Here is an 18,348-nt window from a genome sequence, read left to right on the forward strand (position 1 = left end):
CAACGCAGTTCACGCTGGTTGTATACATTACATACGTTTTAAGATCACGTTTAAGGTGATTTTTTTTAAAAGGAATATTTAAATAGTTGCTCAAAAACACTGCGTTGGTTTGGTCTTGCCTAATAAATGATGAAAACGTATTTAAAAGTTATACAATTATGGAACAAACGTTCCCAATTTGTCTTTATTTATTTTAACTGTATTTTACCGTCGTTTCACCCGGGATGATGACGTCAGCAGTTCAGCACCACTGCGCTGTCCAGCGTCTCTAGTCCAGTACAGGACCGTCCACATCCCTCGCGCTTAACATTTCTGTCTATTTGTATGCGTGTATCGTCTTTACCCGTTTGAAATAACATTGTTTTAGAAAGATTACACCTGCTGTGGGAGATCATTACAATCCACAGTATGCCAGAGCTCCATACGGAGTGAATTGTGCTGATACTGTGGAACGCGGATAGCGGAACAACAGGAAGTAACTGGCTATGCCGTTTCTCTTGGCTTGAGTTTTTTGGGGGGAGCGTTGTGCTGCGGCGCTGTCCGTGACATTGCGTCTTGTCGGAGAGGGTGGGAGAGCCGCCGGTAGACGACGAAGATGGCGGAGAACCCCGTCAACACCGCTGTTAATACAACGACAGGTGAGCGACTTCTGCGAAGGTATAGCGTTAGTGTATAGGAAACATGCCTGATTCGCTTTGTTAGGAGATGGATGAGCGTGCATTGAGTTTTTGATGACTGTCAAAAATAGAGGAGTCAAACTGAGCACGATACCCTCTAGCTTACAAAGGAGTGTATAAAGAGCGTCGACGAGGAACAATGACTGACGCGTTCAGTTTAATTCTTTACCAGACCCTTAATATTGCTCTATGGTAGAAAAACGCTAAACCTTAGGGTTTACTGTGGGCCTTATTGCAGTATCATTGTTATATTCATCATCTTTCACTTTTTCTTTGTTCTATATGTATTGCATAAAGGTGCAGATTAGACTCGTTGCATGTCTTTATTGTTTGTTTGTTTATAATTCGATCAATCAAGTAGCCCACAGTAGTATTGCTGTACTGCGTTATATTTTCATAGGGCATGGGATGTTCTGGAAAGTTGACGGCTGAACACCGCCCAACACTGTCACAAGATTAAAGCGGTTAAAGCTAAACCACGTCCATTTGCCAAATTAATTTAATGGGAAATCGATGGAGCGATCTACATCCGCTTTAGTTGCGTGTGTGCCCGAGCGTCTGATCTAAGCATCGTCTGCAGAATCTGTCTCTCTGTTACAGTGCATGTCACTTTTATTCTCCAGACCAAACCAAAATATTGCTCTCAATGAGTGCGACACAAAGACATGTTGGCAGATCGTGGTGGCAGACAATTATTATGCTAAAGTTTATGATAGAATAGAATCATAATAGCATAAATATGATTTTACTTTGTAGATTTTGTAGACTTTCTTCTGCAGAACACAAAAGAAGATGGTTACCAAACTCAAAAATGGCTTCCGTTGGATTCATTGTATGGACACGACATTTCTCAAAATATCTTCTTCTCAAAATATCTTCTTTTGTGTTCCGCAGAAACTTTTCATTAATAAGTAGACTGCATTTTTATTGGCAGGGTTTGTGGTATGGAGACATTCAAAGAGTCTTAATGTGTTAAATGTGGTATGTTCTAACTCCCACTAAGTATTATACATGATAGGAATGTGTTCATTACCATTATCGGTTGCTTTTCATTTCTATTTCACGTATATGTGTTTAATCTTTTCTGTATATGTAAAAAGAGGTTTCTGAATATCTTTGGCATTATTATTAGTATTTTCTGTGCTGGTGTTCATAGAACTATGACATTGAACTCACAGACTGTCAGTCAGTTACATGTCCCCTCTGCTCTTACAGTAGAGCTCATGTATGGAGTAGGGAAAATGTGCAGACAGATGACATGCAGGACACCATCATGAGTGAGCAGTTTATCCAAAGAACGCTTTATGCAGAGAAAAAGGAGGTTGGGAACAGAACATTGAATGTCTTAGATGGGACAGGTCTTAACAAACATATATTTTTTAATATTTTGTTCTTGTGGGTACTGTAGATGAACGATGTACTGTGTAACTCTGAATGCATGGCTGAAGTAAAATGATTGATTCTCTTTGCATGTGGAGTGTCTACAAAGCAGAAGTAAAAGATCCAGATTACAGCTCTGGGTTTATAACCCAGTCCAGAAATCAATGGGCTGTTCTTTCTTCCAAACGCAGCACATAACCAAATGCTCTATATATGTTTTATTGCCACAACTGTAAAGTTGTACTCTGTTCTTATTAACATGCTTATCTGTCTTAACTTATCTGTCTGCCTATCCTTTTACATGAATCTCCCTGACTACCTGTGTCTGTATAACACGTTTTTTTATGAAACAGCTGCTAAGGTTATGACATCACCTTTAACGCCTGAAAAGAAACCTCAGAGCAATGGCAATGTCTCGCCAACATATCAGAAAACAAACCATGGAAGCCCTTTGATAAAACACAGTAAGGCCCTCCCAGTCATAGTCAATTCATTCAAACTAATATTATGTATTTTTCATGTCATGTTACATTATACTGTATTATTATAGTTTTATGTGTCAAGTTTATATATGCCATTTGCCAACAGGTTTTGGGGTCTATGCTAGCTGGAGTGCATATTTGTTACTGTAGTAAATATTGGATGTAACATATACTAAGAAATTAATGTTAAAGTTTCAATTCAAATCAATGTTTAACTTTTATGCAGATTTATTTGATATTAGCCTGTACTAAAACATTCATTTTGGGCAGTGATGTCATATTGCTGTAAAGGATTAAATGTTACAATTCACCTTCTCATTCTTCTTCATCCTGTCACGCTTCAAAGCTGATGCTCTGACTCCACCCACTGTCACAGAGAAGAAACCTCAGACCAATGGAAACGCTTCACCGTCACGCCATCCGGCCAATACCAATGCACATGCAGGTAAACAATGTAAGTCTCACCTGTTTTTTTTGTCTGTGTTGATTGGACATCTTCCGTATCATCTGATGATATATCTGAGCAACTTAAGTACCATTAAACTTCTCTACAGAGATGAATTGTGCATTTTGTTTCTTTGTCTTTATCTTTATCATTCTTTTTCTCTTCAAGACGTGGAAGGATATTTAAAGACAGATGATAGGATGAGACTTGCCAAGGAGAGACGTGAGGAGAGGGAGAAGAGTTTGGGTGAGTAAGTCTGTTTATTATTGTGTCTCTGTGTCTGTGTGGGTGTAGTGAATTCAAACTAGATTTGCAATTGACTTTGGCGGTGCTGGTGATGGACTTTCGGGGCTTAAGCCACACATTTTTTTAGTAAATTTACAAATGTTTTTAATTATCTTGAGTTTTTTATGAATTTCTCATATTTGTTCATTTGGACAACCATGAATAAACTAAAGGAGTCGAAGGATTTGCTGAGTAGTCTTTTCACCGACATATTTTTTATAACAAAGTGGAAACAAGCTGACCACTTACGCAATTGGCTAAATGCTTTTAAGACATGATATTTTAAAATTTGCAGATTGCACTCATTAAATAGTCTACTGACATATTAAAACATTTTTAAACTCATAAAAACAGTCACCTATGGACTATGGAAAGCCTAAAGGGACAAACGTCTCTGTTTTTTAACAAGCACATTTTAATGTAAACTTTATTTGAGAATAAGACCTTTAGTGGACCTTTTTAGTTTTATCAGTAACATTTCATATTTCCTAAATATTTCCTAAATTCATAAAATAAGTCAAAGTAAATTTGTTTTAACATTTATTTCAAAGATATACTTACTATACTATACTATATTAATAAAGAAATACACTATACTATTTCAAAAGTCCAGACCATATCCATTCAGTAGTACCTCTGGTTTTAAGTAAGCTTACTCTATAGGTTCTCTTGCTTTTTCAGCTGTACGGGACCAAGCTATAAAGGAGAAGGAGAGACGTGCTCAGCTGCAGTATGAGAAGACGGTGGAAGAACGCTGGAAACGTCTGGAAGAACAAAGACAGAAGGAGGAGCTTCGCAGGGCTGCAGTAGAGGAGAAGAGAAGACAGCAGCTAGAGGAGGAGAAGGTCAGAGATCTATAGTTAAATCCACCTGTCACTGAGCTTTTATAGTCCAGTGGTTCCCAACCCTTCAAATTCACACTTTAGAAGTTTCAGAACTCTACTAATATGCTGATGATTTGAATCGTGTGTGTTTGAAAAAGATGACATTCAGAAACAGGGTTGAGATTTGCTGTTATAGTTAGTAATGGAGTCACGGAAGCACAATTACATAATTACAGACTGAGAACAATGTGGGAATAGTCTTGGGATTTAATTTGGTGGTGTATTTGTGTCTTGTGGTGATTAACAGAACAGATGCTTCTGTCATCAAGTCTAATCTTCACATTTCAGCCATATGTTGAGAAAACCCTATTGACTTCCGTCACATCATTCTGCTAGGGCAGTGTTTTTCTTCTAAAAATGACAAAGGGTAATTGTGCTTTTTCTCCCGTGACCTTTTAAGTGCTATTTTTTCATACTGCAGTGATATATCAGAACATGATTCAATTTCAGTTCAGCCATCAATTTTAAAGGTCCCCTGATTCATCTACTAGCTCTAGGACATTGACAATACAAATCTATGTGTTGTGTGTATGTTGAATAGATTTATACCACACAATAAAACTTCATTTGAATTAAAAGGAACAAAACAGAATCACTTGTGTGAAAATTGAAATTTCTCTGTGTCTGTGCCTTGACATGTAAAATCACCCACCCACAGGGTTTATACAGTGCTCACATTCTCATTGATCTGTTATGAGCTTGTGAGTTCATGTTAGTTCTGATATTTCTCCAGTCTGGAGGTTTCGACCAGGACAGCCATGACACATTATTTTAATCCCTTTCTCTCCCCCGTTGCTCTAAATTCACTCAAATACGGAGAAACAGAGTCAGCTTTCACAGCTATGTACGTTTTGGAAAGGCTGTTTGTGTAAAGGAGTGGGCAAAGAGAGAAGGAACAAGGTGGCAGGCGGAGGAGGTAATGCTGGACTCCACAGTTGGAGCTGGAACCATTTTCGTAGAAGCAAAGCACCCACAAATGGAAAATAACATGAATTTCTGAATTGCTGTGTCAGTCTTTAAATAGGCAAACATGATCTTGTCATGCTGATCACACTGTGCCAGTTCCAGTAACATCATTACTATACCACACCTGGAAAGAAACTGGTAACCATGGAGATCTGAATACCCTGGACAAGGAGTAAAAGGTTCATGGTTCGAGTTCACCCAAGGGATAGTTCACCCAAAAATGAAAATTATGTCATCATTTACTCACCCTCATGTCATTTCAAACCTGTATGACTTTCTTTCTTCTGCAGAACATACAACAACCAAACAACAGCCCCCATTGAACTCCATTGTATGGACACAAAAACACGTCAAGACATTTCTTAAAATATCTTCTATTGCATTACACAGAAGAAAGTCATATACAGATTTAAAATGACATATGAATAAATGATGACAGAATTTTTATTTTTAGGTGAACTGTTCCTTCATAGATCATTCTGGCATCAATGCACAGGGTCAACTATTAACAATTTTAGATTTTGTTAGTATATCAACCTTCTTCCATGAGACAAATGTGAAGGTGTGATACAGGACTGATGTTATGGGTGAAGTGAATGTCTGTTGTTTCTTGTGCTGGAATGACACACAGGAGCGTCTGGAGGCTCTGATAAGAAGGTCATTGGAACGGAGCCTGCAGCTTGAGAACAGGAACAAACGCTGGGTGTGGGGTCCCAACGGCCCCACTCAAGGTTAGTGTAATGCACATACTGTACATCACATTGAAGAGGGGAGTGAGTATGATGCAGAGTAAAAAAAGGGGAAATATAAGCAATTATATTATTATATATATTGTGTGTTGTTTTACCATATCCAAAACCAGCCCAACCATTAAGAGTTTTTGTACAGTACCATGCAAGCACAATGTTTCATATGTAAGGTCAGAAAGGCTTTTTAATCATCATTTTCAGACGGCTGTCTTTTAAAAATGTATTGCAAGATTTTTTTTACTGTGTCATTACACTCTTGTGCTTGATTCAAAGTAGGAAAATGTAAAGCTTTATCAACTCAAAGTACATTTCTTAATTCCATGTGAGTGCTTTTTCAATGCTTTACAATGAGAAGCCGTTGTAGTGCTGGTGTGCTGCTGCAGAGCAGTGTCCTTCCGTTATATGATTTTCATCTGGGGCTTTGGAGACAGTGTTACGAGAGCTCAGGTTTCATAATTCAGCTCATCAGAGAGGAAGGACAGCGATTGAATCAGCATTTTGTCTTTGCCGAGTCTCCCTCTGTTGGTTTGAATGAGAATCGAGCAGATGCATTGGTTAGTGACTGAGGCCTTTAGGTTTTTACATTTTAGAAGCTAGGGACATTTAGAAGAGAGAAAGGGTATTTGTGTAGACCCATGTTTAATATACATGAAGGCTTTTTATCCAAGTCCTTATGTATTTCAAACAAAGGTCACTGGATTTGTTCTTTTTGTTGTTGTTGCTTTGTTCTTTTTATTTCTTTGCTGCCATATAGTGCTGTATACAGTATAGTTAATAGATGCTCTTTTAGAATAAACTCCAATTACGTTTGAGTTATTATTATTATTAAGTGTCTTATAGGTAATGAGAAAACAGGTGTTTTTTTCGTGAAAGTGTATTTTGAGTTTTCTTGATAATGAGTTGCAGTGTGTGTGTGGGTGCGTGTATGTACAAGAAGTGCAGATTTTGATTCGCAATGTGTTTGAAATCAGATCAGCCTGTCTCATTTCTTTTTTGTTGCCATGCTTAGAGAGTGCAAGAAAACATGTTGAATGTGTTCAGGTGTGTGTGCTTAGATACACACACCACCCCAACCCACATTTCACCAGAGGGTGCTCAATCTATCCATAATGCTCTGCTTTTTCTGCTGTGCTCTGCCCTGACCCCGTTGCCCAGGTGACTGGGAGAATGCCCCACCTCCTCTCTCTGCTGCCTCCGCCCTCCCTTATGACCTCGCTGCCCCCTCTCCTGCTGCCATCGAATCAGGCAACGGTATGAACCCCAGCTGGCCTTTCATCACCTGTTCCTCGCTGTCCCCTTGGATTGACACATCACCTCTCCAGTTTTTGGTTTCCATCACTAACCTCTAAACCAGTCTGCTCTGCTTTCCCAGTACCTGTCTGAGTACTTATGGTGCTAAATGGGAATAGAAGGCCATATTTGATTATTACTACTTAATTTGCAGAACCATATGTAACCTAGCTGGATTTTTTTTATAACAACCACAAAGAGGGGGGATGAAAAGAGAATGCTGATTTCAAATATAACAATGTGTTTGGTATTTGTTTTGCTGAGCTCATCCATATGCAGCTATACCTGAACTGAATATGCAGTGACTTGCTAATGTATTCAGGTCCATAACACATTCTTGTAGTTACTGAATTAAGAATTAAAAATACTTCATTGAAATTCAGTTCTCTTTTATTTCGAACCACTGAAATGTAAATTTAGTGTTACTAAGCCAAGCATCACTAGTCCTGTTGCTCATTTTGCTCTGTTGGTGCTAGATGTGGACAGAAGTGAAGTACTGTATATTTACTCTACTTAAAAACACTGTAAAAAAAAGAAATTTTCTGGCAGCTGGGGAGCCAGAAATGTACTATAAAATAACATTTTTTCCTGTAAAATTACATGTTTTTCCTGTTTTTCTTGTAAATTTGCAGTCTTTTCCTGTGATTTGATATTTTTTACTGTATCTAAAAGATATGTGAAAAATCTGTAAAAAACATTTTTTTGTACATTACAGTATATGAAAATCTGTCAAAAACACATTGTACATTTTTCATATACAGTTTTTTTTCATTATTACCTTTAATAAATAAATACATTGAAATCTATTTTACTCAGGTAAATATTTAGTAAAAATACTTAGGTAAAAAAAACATCCATTAATGAAAAGTAGTGAAAAGTATGATACATGTTTTTTAGTTAAGTTTGTTCAAAGTTCAAACATTGATAAAGATACTTGAAAATGTACTTGAGTAGAGTAAAAATACTTCACTACTGTTGACCTCTGGTTTATGCTAAGGTTATGGATAATATGATTTTAAAGGAATGGTTCATCCAAAAATTTAAATCTTATATGGTTCTTAAAATGGAAAAGCTCCAGAAAATATGATTGGCGTGACTATTGTTTGTTTGATCTGAATAACCAGGCTTGCATGCTTTGAGATAAAAGCTTCAAAGAGAATGGGAGAGAAGGGTTTAGATCTGGATACTTTAGTAAGGCATTGGATATTCAGTGTGCACATGCTCTGTAGCTCAATGAATGTAGACGTCTGTGTGCTTTGTTTTGCTGTGTGTTTTGTATTGATTGTGAACATCAGATGTGTGACCAGTGAGTTCACTTTGTGTTTGTGTCTTAGTGCATGTTTGTATGTTTAAGTTTTTCCTTTCCTTTTGTATCTATTGACAGTATTTCATTTAAAAAGAAGGCACTGTCATGTTAGTTTTACACACACGCACACACACACACGCAGACACACACACACACATGTCTGGTTTATTATCTCCGTGGGGACAGTCCATAGCCGTAATGGTTTTTATACTGTACAAACTGTGTATTCTATCCCCTAACCCAACCCCTAAACCTAAAGATCATAGAAAACTTTTTGCATTTTTAGATTTTTTAAAAATATTGTTCTGTACAATTTATAAGCTTTTTTGCCCACGGTGACACGAGTCCCCATCTGTTGGTGTGCATTCAGGTTTAGGTCCCCACCGGGATATAAGAACATGAACACACACACACACACGCACGCACACACTCTTCACTGGCTCGCTGTAACAGTGCTACAGAGCTGCATCTGTACTGTCATCGCTGCAAAGGTAACACACAATGCTCAACAGGTGTACAGGTGCTTAGTGTTCAGTGTCAGAATATTAGCTGTGTTTGTGCCACTGACGTGTTTTGATTTGTTCCTTTTGTATATCCCAAAAGGGTGTGTGTGTATTTATGTGGTGTGCCGTTTGATATCAGTTTCTAGGGATTATAAGACTGAGAAATCTCTTCTGACCGCCAAATGTTTTACTGTCCTTTGCAGTGCCCTCCAGTCCCCACAGGTCACCATATCGAGGGTCACCAAGTCGCCGCAGAACCAATATTGTGCCAGCAGAGGAGTCAAGTGTAGCTGTTAGTGCCCCCAACACCCCTAAGGTCAAAATCATGCTTTGTTGCTATAGCAACTGATGTAGTTGAAGAAAGCCTCAAAAGCTCATTTCTTCTGTTCAGATTTTAGTCAGTTCCATCTCACAAACATGCAGATTCAAACACACTCTTCATGTTATGTGTCGGTACAGAAGGAGAAGTTGCGTAGAGAGAGGAGAACCGGCTCTCCGGCCACAGGCTCACCGGTGAGGCAAACTAAATCTCCTGCTGATGTTACTCGGCGCTCCGCCTCGCCAGCCACACCAAAGTACGATATAAACCCATATACACACACAAACTCATGCAATGTTGTTCAGAACTGCTATTTCAATAATTAAGTTAAAAACCACAACTATTTATAGGTTATTGCCCAAGAGTCGTACTCAGTCACCCTGCACACCTCGACAGTATCCACCCTCCCCTATGAAACACAAAACTGGCACGCCGGCCACTGACAGCGGCAAGAAGACAGAAGACAAGGTCACGGACAAACAAACTGAAGAAGTCAAGGACGTCAAGGAGGCCAGACCTGTCAAGGCCGAGGTCCATCAGAACAAAATCCCAAACAATGAATGTTTGGAAAAGGCACCAAAAGTGGAAACACCTGTTTCCAGCACACCACCTCCAGAAAGGAGAACGTTGAAGATGGAGAGCCCTATTAATGGTGCAAAAGAGAAAAAAAGTGTAGTTACCGAAAGTCAAGAAAAAAGGAATGGCAAGACGGAGATCCCAGAGAAGAAACATCCCAAATCAAGCTTAAATGAAGTGACTACAGAGAAAACTGCAGGTGGGCCTGACATTGTATTTAATCCACTGGACTATATTAAAATAGCCATTACCACATGATTACATACTGCAATATGTATATATACAGTATATATATAGAGAGAGAGAGAGAGAGAGAGAGAGAGAGAAAATATTTTATTTTTCATGTTTTACTGTCTGTTTAAATGCAAAAACACTTTTCATACGTATCATTATGATTGAGACTGTAAAAATACTAATAATGCAAGCTTATTTTACGCTTGCTTTTTATTTTACACTTCACAGACCCCTCACCTGTAAACCCTGCTGGCAAGATGGTCGCTGGAACGACAGATGCCGAGGAGGCGTCCCGTCTGCTCGCGGAACGCAGGCGTCTGGCCAGAGTTGTGAAAGAACAGGAGGAGAAACTGCAGAGAGAACGAGAGGAGCAGGAGAAGTATGTGTGAGCCGGTGCACAAAGTGCTCAAAGCTTGTTGAATATTATATGACTGCAGTGAGTAAGTAGACTGGGGTTGTTTAGCACAATTGTGTTCTTGTAATTCTTGTGCTAGATGCTCTATTAAGTGTTTGACTAATGTGCGTCTGTGTGCGTTTGTTAGACTAAAGAGCGAACAGCTGAAGAAGAGGCAGCTGGAGGAAAGAGCTCGACAGGAAGAGAAGATCCGTCAAGCGGAGGAGGAGAAACACAGACAAGAGCAGCAGCAGAAGAAGAGAGAGCAGGTGGATAAAGAGAGGAAAGAGAAGGAGCGGCAGGCTCAAACGGAGAAAGAGGTCAGAAGAGAAATTGAAGTTCTGTTTAAAATTTTTATTGTGGATGTCAAGTGTGGACTCCTGTTGATTGGTTGTTGTACACCGAGGCTAAACCAAACCATCAAAACTGTATAGCTACAGCTAACATCTGCCTTTGTGCAAATTCCCCCTCCCCTGTAAACAATATTGCAAGTCACAGGATCAATGAATAAATCAGTCAGGCAGTAATGCCATATAGACAATAAATATGCTCCTCACTCCTTTGCAGGCACGTGCTTTGGGGGCTTGAGCCCAGGCCCTTTTTCTTCCTTGAGAGAAAGTGCCCTTTTTTCCGTTTTTTTTTTTTTTAAGTAAATGAATATATGTGCGCGCCTGTGTGTTTCTATTTGCGAACGGCTTTCTCTGTCAAACATCCATCACTTGTGAGCTAATGAGTTAGCTAAAGTTTAGTAATTAAAATGTGCTAACTTGTATACATTTGTCAGGCATTGCAGATGAATAGGATAAACAAAAGAACTAAAGCATATCACCAGTTATTAGTTAATATGACTTCATCAAGAGTCTTTTCTCTCGAAATGTTATGCTTAAATATGCAGATATATATGCAGCTTGTTTTGGTTCATTTAGAAGAAATCTACAGAAGCAAACAGATGAGGGTATAGTAGGCTTAAAACAAACACCTTAATGTGTATTTTGGAAATTTCCTTTCCATAAGAGCAAACGAAGACATGAAAGCAAAATAGACCAACATCTCAAAATGAAACAGTACATTAAGTGTCCCGCCTTAAACAATAGCTTGATAAGTTTAATGTCAGACTCTTCATCTAATAATTATCCATTTTATATGATGTGTATGCTGATAGATCTAAACAGCCCTCCCGCAAATGTGAAACAAAGTTCTTGTCACCATCAGTGTGTGTGTTGCGTGGTACAGTAAGTGTAATTATAACAACAACAATAATAATAATAATAATGAGTTAAGCTGCTGTATTTTTGTTTTTTGTCAATCATTTTTTTGCAGTGTGTTTTAATTCTTTTTGCAGGTTTTTGTCCTGTAAAATTACAAATTAGAAACTGCCTTTTTCAGTTTAGTTTGAAGGTCATTGGTGGTGTCCCAATAAAACCAAAATAATTAAAGCAGCTTATTGGGTTGTGCAAAATAAACAAATTATTAGTGAAAATATGTCCTTTTCCTTTGTGCAGTCTAAATATATACTTGAAAGTATAGCATATAAAACATACACATTGTGGCTTAGTTTCCTTTGTTGTTGCCTGTTCTTGTGATAAAATGAGTGAATTCTAAAGAAGACCATGGTCTCTATGGGAACTGATTATTTTGTAGACATTCTTGAAAAATGAAACAACATGAAACAATTAGGTCAGTGTGAGGGATTAAAAAAACGTTTTAGAAAAAAATGAAAGCAAATATGAGAAGTGCCCTTTTTTCCACTTGAGCCCATGCCCCTCAAAATGTCTGTGCACATCCCTGCTCCTTTGCGTTTAATCCGATTCTGTTCACACAAAATTCATTTATTTAGAGGAGACAACCACATCTGTCAATCAATCATTCCATAAATTTGCTCACTTGTATCTTTGTGTTTAATAGAAAGCAGAGGCAGAATTACGTGCTCAGAAAGATGCAGAGCGTCAGCGTCAGGACAGAGATCTTTTCCAACAACAAGAAGAGCAGGAGAGACAACAGCGAAAAAAGGTAGGAAGCAATACATACCGCACTATCCACTCAGTGCTGACGGTGCTGTGAAACAAGTGCTGTACAACAACATGACAAACATGAATCGTCACACTTAAACGGGTAATTCACCCCCCAAAAAAATCTTTCAACATTTATTCACCCTCATGTTGGTCAAAACCTGTTGGTTAAAACCAGACTCCTTCTGTCTGAGTGGTTTTGTGTCCATACCCTGATAGCACACATACATCTGGTTTACGTCTATTTGACGTCTGCATTTACATCTGCAAGACATCTACAATACATCGTTTGCTCATCTGCAATACGTCTCGGAGATGTCTGCTGTCAGACAGATGATGTCTGTAAGATGTTTATGATTTAGAATGGATGTAAAGCAGCTCTTTCTAAGATGTTTAGCAGATGCTTTTAAGCAGCAGATCTCCAGATCTTTAGCAGACGTATTACAGACGTTCAGACGTCTCCGAGACGTATTGCAGATGAGCAAACTATGTATTTAAGATGTCTTGCAGATGTAAATGCAGACGTCAAATAGACGTAAACCAGATGGATTGTGCTATCTGGGTAGAGTGGAAATCAGTGAGGTCCCAAATTGTTCAGTCACCAACATTCTTCAAAATATCGTCTTTTGTGTTCTGCAAAAGAAAGTCATACAGGTTTGGAATGACATGAGGGTTTTTTGGGTGAACTATCCCTTTAACTGAACACTTCATTGTAACATGTGCTTTATAAATCAAGCCAAAAGGTTTATACGAAGAAATTACAGTACAGTGGAAAACACTGAAACAATCCTGAAGAAACAGTAACTCTTAAAAACGTCTATTTGCCAGCTCGTACACTATATCTCTCAACCAGAAAATGCCAGAAATGTACAGTTAGAGAAAACGTTACAGCAAAATCAACATAAAAGTTTTAAAGGTAAAAGAAGTGATATGTGCTGATATTTTGTTTCAGAGAATCGAGGAGATAATGAAGAGAACCAGGAAGAGTGAGAGTGAGATGAAGGTATCAGTCAGAAACAATCCATCAATCACATTTCATCACTTATAGCTGGGATTAATACTTCAATCCGTGTGGATGTGACTTGAATAGCCTTTTTTGTATGTCAGGGAGAGAAAGTAGAGCAGAAATGATTGTTCAGAAATGTAAGTAACAGAATGACCTAATATTCACACAGGAACCTCCATCTCCGGTCTCTCCTCCAGGTAAGACTCCTCTCGCTTATTTTTATCTCTCTCTCTCTCTCTCTCTCTCTCTCTCTCACACACACACAAAACACACAGGGGAATTTATGCATTGTTTTAGACACTAAAGAAAATATGGAGATTAGGTAATAATGTGAAATCTCACATGACATTTGCATGAATCGATCTTGTGGATTTTTTAAAGTTCCTGGGACCGTAGAGCATCACTCCATCACTGCCGCCCGGACACCCGAATCTACACATTAAAATAGCAGCTGATGAACTGGTGTTAATAGTGAATAAGATGCACATTCAAGTGTTTAAAACTGTTTAGTGAGTTTTTTAACCCCCGTTAATGAGTCAATGTGAAATTCTATAGTGGTGTACTTGCAACGTTCAAAAGTGTATAGAAAAAGCAGCAGCTATTTGGTTTAGATTGCTTCTCCCATAGGGGCAGATGTGCATACACTGCAGTGTGTCAGCAGGCCTGCCGGTATTTTTCCATCCCACAGCATCAATGGCAGCTTCAGGAGAGGACAGCAGGGGATCTTAGGTGTGGATCATATTCTCAGTCACAGCAGGTTATGTTCAAGGTCATCTATTCAGGTCCTGTTCAGCCCATATTTAGTCACATTGCAGTAGTTTGTGTAAGGTTGCTTGACTTTGGTTCTTTCAGTGTTTTTTTTTGTGACAGATAAATCAGATCACAAATGTACTGTGGTTGTAAGGTCCAGTGTGTAGTTTTTTTGAGAATCTATTGACAGAAATGCAATATAATATACATAACTATGACCTTACATAATGAAGTGTTATGTTTTTATTACCTTAGATTGAGCTATTTCTATCTACATACACTGCGGGTCCCCTTACATGGAATTCACCATGTTGTCCAACGGACAAACTGCTCTACAGAGCGTGTTTCATAAATCCTTTATCTGCCTCGGCAAATAAATGAAAACGTGATGACATCTTAGTTCTGGGCAGCCACTGTTGTGCTTCGAAAGGGAGGGGTGGAGTGAGAAGTTGGGTGCAATTCGCAACCTCACCGCTAGAATCAGCTAAAATCTCCACATTGCTTCTTTAATACTCAGTTAAATATTTAATATTTGGGTAGCAAGGGTCATATTTACGCAGTTATTGAACCAGAACTATGACAGAAGAACATGAAAGATTCTTTAATGAAAGGTATTTTAATGACTGTTAATCTACTAAAATGTGCAAAGCCTTTTCAAACACTATAGTTACAGCAAAATCTCCAGTGTTAAAAAAGGTCAAATTAACTCTCACAGTGTATATATAATCCACACTTCGATACACTGTGAGTGTTAATTTGACTTTTTTTAACACTGGCGATTTTGCTGTGTAGAAGAGCTGTTTGCAAAAACAAGAAATAACTTTTTTATTTATACCAGACAATGTGCAATATATATATATATATATATCAACTTGGTTATACAAGACCTCTGTTTTCTATTTAGGTGGTGTCAATTTGACCTCAAGTGTAAGTGCTATTGTCAACTCTGAGGCCCCCCAAAAGCCCCCCTTGAACGGTCAAATAAACAAAAACTCTGCTGCAGTGAAAACAAACGGGAAAGAAAAGGAAATCTTTGCCAAACAGGAGAGTAAACAGGTCAAAGGTCAAGTAAAGCGAGAAGACGCATCTACGGCAAAGGTGCAGGAAACCCCACCGAAGACTCCGTCTCAAATCACACAAGTAAATATTCAAAGTGTTGTGACCACACACGGCAACCTGAAAGTTTTCATGCAGAACATACCTGCAAATGCTCAACCAAAGCAGGACAACCACTTGACCAATGGAAAAAGCCAAACTATCACTCAGGTGGCCAAACAGGAAGCTAGTAACCAACTAAAAATACAGAACGGAGAGGCCACAGCTCAGGGAGGTAAGAAGGAAAGCACTGTGAAAAAATCAGACATGCCTCATGCAAACGCACAAAGTGTCACGGGGAACGCAACTGTAATTGTCCCACAAGCAAAGACTGTCACTCAGCCCGGTGGACACAGGCCTACAGTGACACAGGTGAACTCAAAGCAGCTGATGAAGGACAGCCCACCAGCATCCCTGAAGCCGGTGTCAGAGACGAAACCCCCTCTCCCTCTTATTCGTCTGGACACATCAGCCGGGAAAAGTGGAAGAGTGCAGGATTCTGCAGATGAAGTGCAGTTCATGGAGGTCAGGTGAGTCTGGACTACGCAACACTGATTTGCAGTAACAAATGAAAAACAATTCAAAGGATAACACATTTTTATGATACACTAATCCAAAATCGGACTTTTCTCCTTTCTGCCCATTTCAGTCCTGTCTCGAAAGAGGAGTTAATCTCCATCCCAGAATTCTCCCCAGTAAATTCTCCTCAGCAGAACGGAACCAGTAACATGCGCGCTCTTGAGGACCTGTTGGATCTGACGGGGCAGATTGCTTACCCTAGACTCTCTCCTGCAGCCAGCCTTGGAGACTGCAACAAGAATCTAATAGAAGGAGTCTGTAGCCCTGGCTCGGACTCGAAACTCATCCCCACCCACCCTTCAGCCTCGGACAAACGGCACGTGCACTAAGAGCGGTAGGTTGGACACTTTGTATACGCACCCACACAAATAAGTCTGATAGACACTGTAAGCTAGAACAGAAATGTATTTTTCACAATCTTGTTAACGGTTTTATCGGATATATGCACCTGGCGGTCTGGCTAGTGGCTAATAATATAAGTATTTATATTTTAGTTTATCTATATTAATATTAATGTATATTACTATTTAACTGTATAATAATTGTATTAAATAAACAATATGTTGAATTTTATTGTATATACTTTTTTTAAATGAACAATTTGTTGAATGGGTTGTGCAACTTTAAGTTTAGCCAAGTAACAGTTCTTCTACTGGTACGTTTACCCAAAACAATACTGGCTAGACATATTTTTTACTTGCCAGCTAATGTAATTTACTTGTTATTTCTTTGGCTTGTTAAGAAATAATCTACAGGGACTCTATTTTCTGCAGATGTGTACCAGAAGTTAAGTTTGGGCCTCAAAAGTACACATATGCAGTAACGTTTATATTGATGATAGTTCAACAAAACAAATAAAAATATAAATTATTTGCTCACCTCCATGTTGCTCCAAATTGTATGGAACCCAGCAGAATTTGTTTTACTAATGTCATCCTTTCAATAAAACATATTAGTGATCCATATTGCTCATACAGTACATTCATAGTTATTCTTTCTAAAGCCATTTGATAGCTTGGTTTCCATTTATTGTGATCCAATGAAAAATAACGAACATTACTAAAAATGTTCTTTTTGTGTTCCACCGAAAAAGAAAGTAATCATTTTTTGAAATGACATGAGGGTGAGTAAATGATGATAGAATTTTATTATTGTGTTAACCTCCACAATGTATACAATGATAAGGGTTTTATATGACACATTTCTGTTTTTTGAACAGGTAATGTGACAGAGTTTATTGGTGCAGCAGGCTGCTCTGAGGACTTTTATTCCCTTTCAACAGACAAAAGAAAGAATGTGCAACTGGAGAAGATACAAAGGATGGATATATTTTTATTGCTGCTGGGCATGAATGCAAATTTAATCTAATTTCAATTTTGCCCTTATTAAAAAAGATATTCTTTCGACTCTGATTCTTTACAGCACAATGTTTTCATCTCCTGTAAAAGCTCTGGTTCAGTATTATGGACAGAATTTAAATCAAGCGTGAGCAGTCAATGTGTATTGTTACGTATGTTTATATACCAATCTAGATAGCCAAAATTGCTGGTAAGAGTTTGGACATAATACTTTGATGGTTTCTTGGCCTTTAAGACCAAAGTCCAACATTTTCCTTAGAATAATTTAATACATCATCATCAATGAATACAGACAAAACGCTGACTGGATACTCACATTTTAGCAAGTGAAACTATATGGAGAACTCTTTGTAGTTAGAAATACATGACGAAAAGGTTTCTTTGCCATCTCTCAGTATTTGCTTTAAGTATTTGTGTGTGTTTTCTGCTTAACTGACTAAGAATCCTTGCATTGCATCACACTATATTGAACCCCTCAAGTTTGCTGTTAATGCTTGTATTGCAGGACATTAGCACATTAGGCTATCCACATCTCTCCCAACCAGCTGGGATCATTTTTCAGCATGTATCTTAGAAAAATCAAAAGTAAGCCTATTTTAAAGGCTTATTTTACACGTAACTCAGTATTAGCGTCATACTCTTGCGCAAAAGTCATCACTGTGCTTATCAATGAAGTTTCAACGCTTCTTTGTAGACCAGTTTTACTCAAGTCCTGACATCAAAGAAAGTGTTGTGGTCCAAAACAAATTCCCATCAATGTGCGTTTACTTAAACATTTGAATAGACTATGGGTGTTGTAGATGTACATATTTCTACAGTGGGTGGGTATGTCGAACTGTGTGGATGAACAAAACGCTTATTTGAAAACAAAGTGTAAAAATTAGGCTGCAGTGAACTTTCAAAACCAAGTTATAAGAAGCTTCTGTCTCTACAATAACAGCAGTGACTTCAAAATGTGATTACTGATGATGTGCATGGTGGCATGAGCATCAAGCCATAATTATAAGCCTAGAAATAAACAAATAAACAGACTTTACCAGCTAATACGTGTCTCCTGTGTA

The 18,348-nt window shown here is 38.3% G+C and overlaps 1 protein-coding gene across 4 annotated transcripts; it reads left to right on the plus strand.

Annotated features, from left to right (window-relative positions):
* Positions 1–244: 244 nt before the first annotated feature.
* On the plus strand, positions 245–18,323 carry map7d2a (MAP7 domain containing 2a). 4 transcript variants are annotated; one of them, XM_057321713.1, is made up of 19 exons: positions 246–638; positions 2,411–2,521; positions 2,886–2,993; positions 3,153–3,230; positions 3,951–4,114; positions 5,751–5,850; positions 7,024–7,119; positions 9,171–9,283; positions 9,427–9,542; positions 9,637–10,061; positions 10,325–10,475; positions 10,639–10,810; positions 12,396–12,500; positions 13,452–13,502; positions 13,675–13,702; positions 14,133–14,234; positions 15,160–15,880; positions 16,000–16,263; positions 17,149–18,323. In XM_057321713.1, exons 1-18 carry the CDS (start codon positions 596–598, stop codon positions 16,256–16,258), a joined length of 2,943 nt encoding a protein of 980 aa, XP_057177696.1. In that variant the 5' UTR covers positions 246–595; the 3' UTR covers positions 16,259–16,263; positions 17,149–18,323. The 4 variants fall into 4 exon arrangements, with proteins under 4 accessions (XP_057177711.1, XP_057177696.1, XP_057177704.1 ...); XM_057321721.1 differs by having other exon boundaries at positions 2,886–2,984; XM_057321728.1 differs by lacking the exon at positions 7,024–7,119 and having other exon boundaries at positions 245–638.
* Positions 18,324–18,348: the final 25 nt, after the last annotated feature.

Source organism: Triplophysa rosa, linkage group LG2 (assembly GCF_024868665.1).
Source record: "Triplophysa rosa linkage group LG2, Trosa_1v2, whole genome shotgun sequence".
Taxonomy (NCBI): domain Eukaryota; kingdom Metazoa; phylum Chordata; class Actinopteri; order Cypriniformes; family Nemacheilidae; genus Triplophysa; species Triplophysa rosa.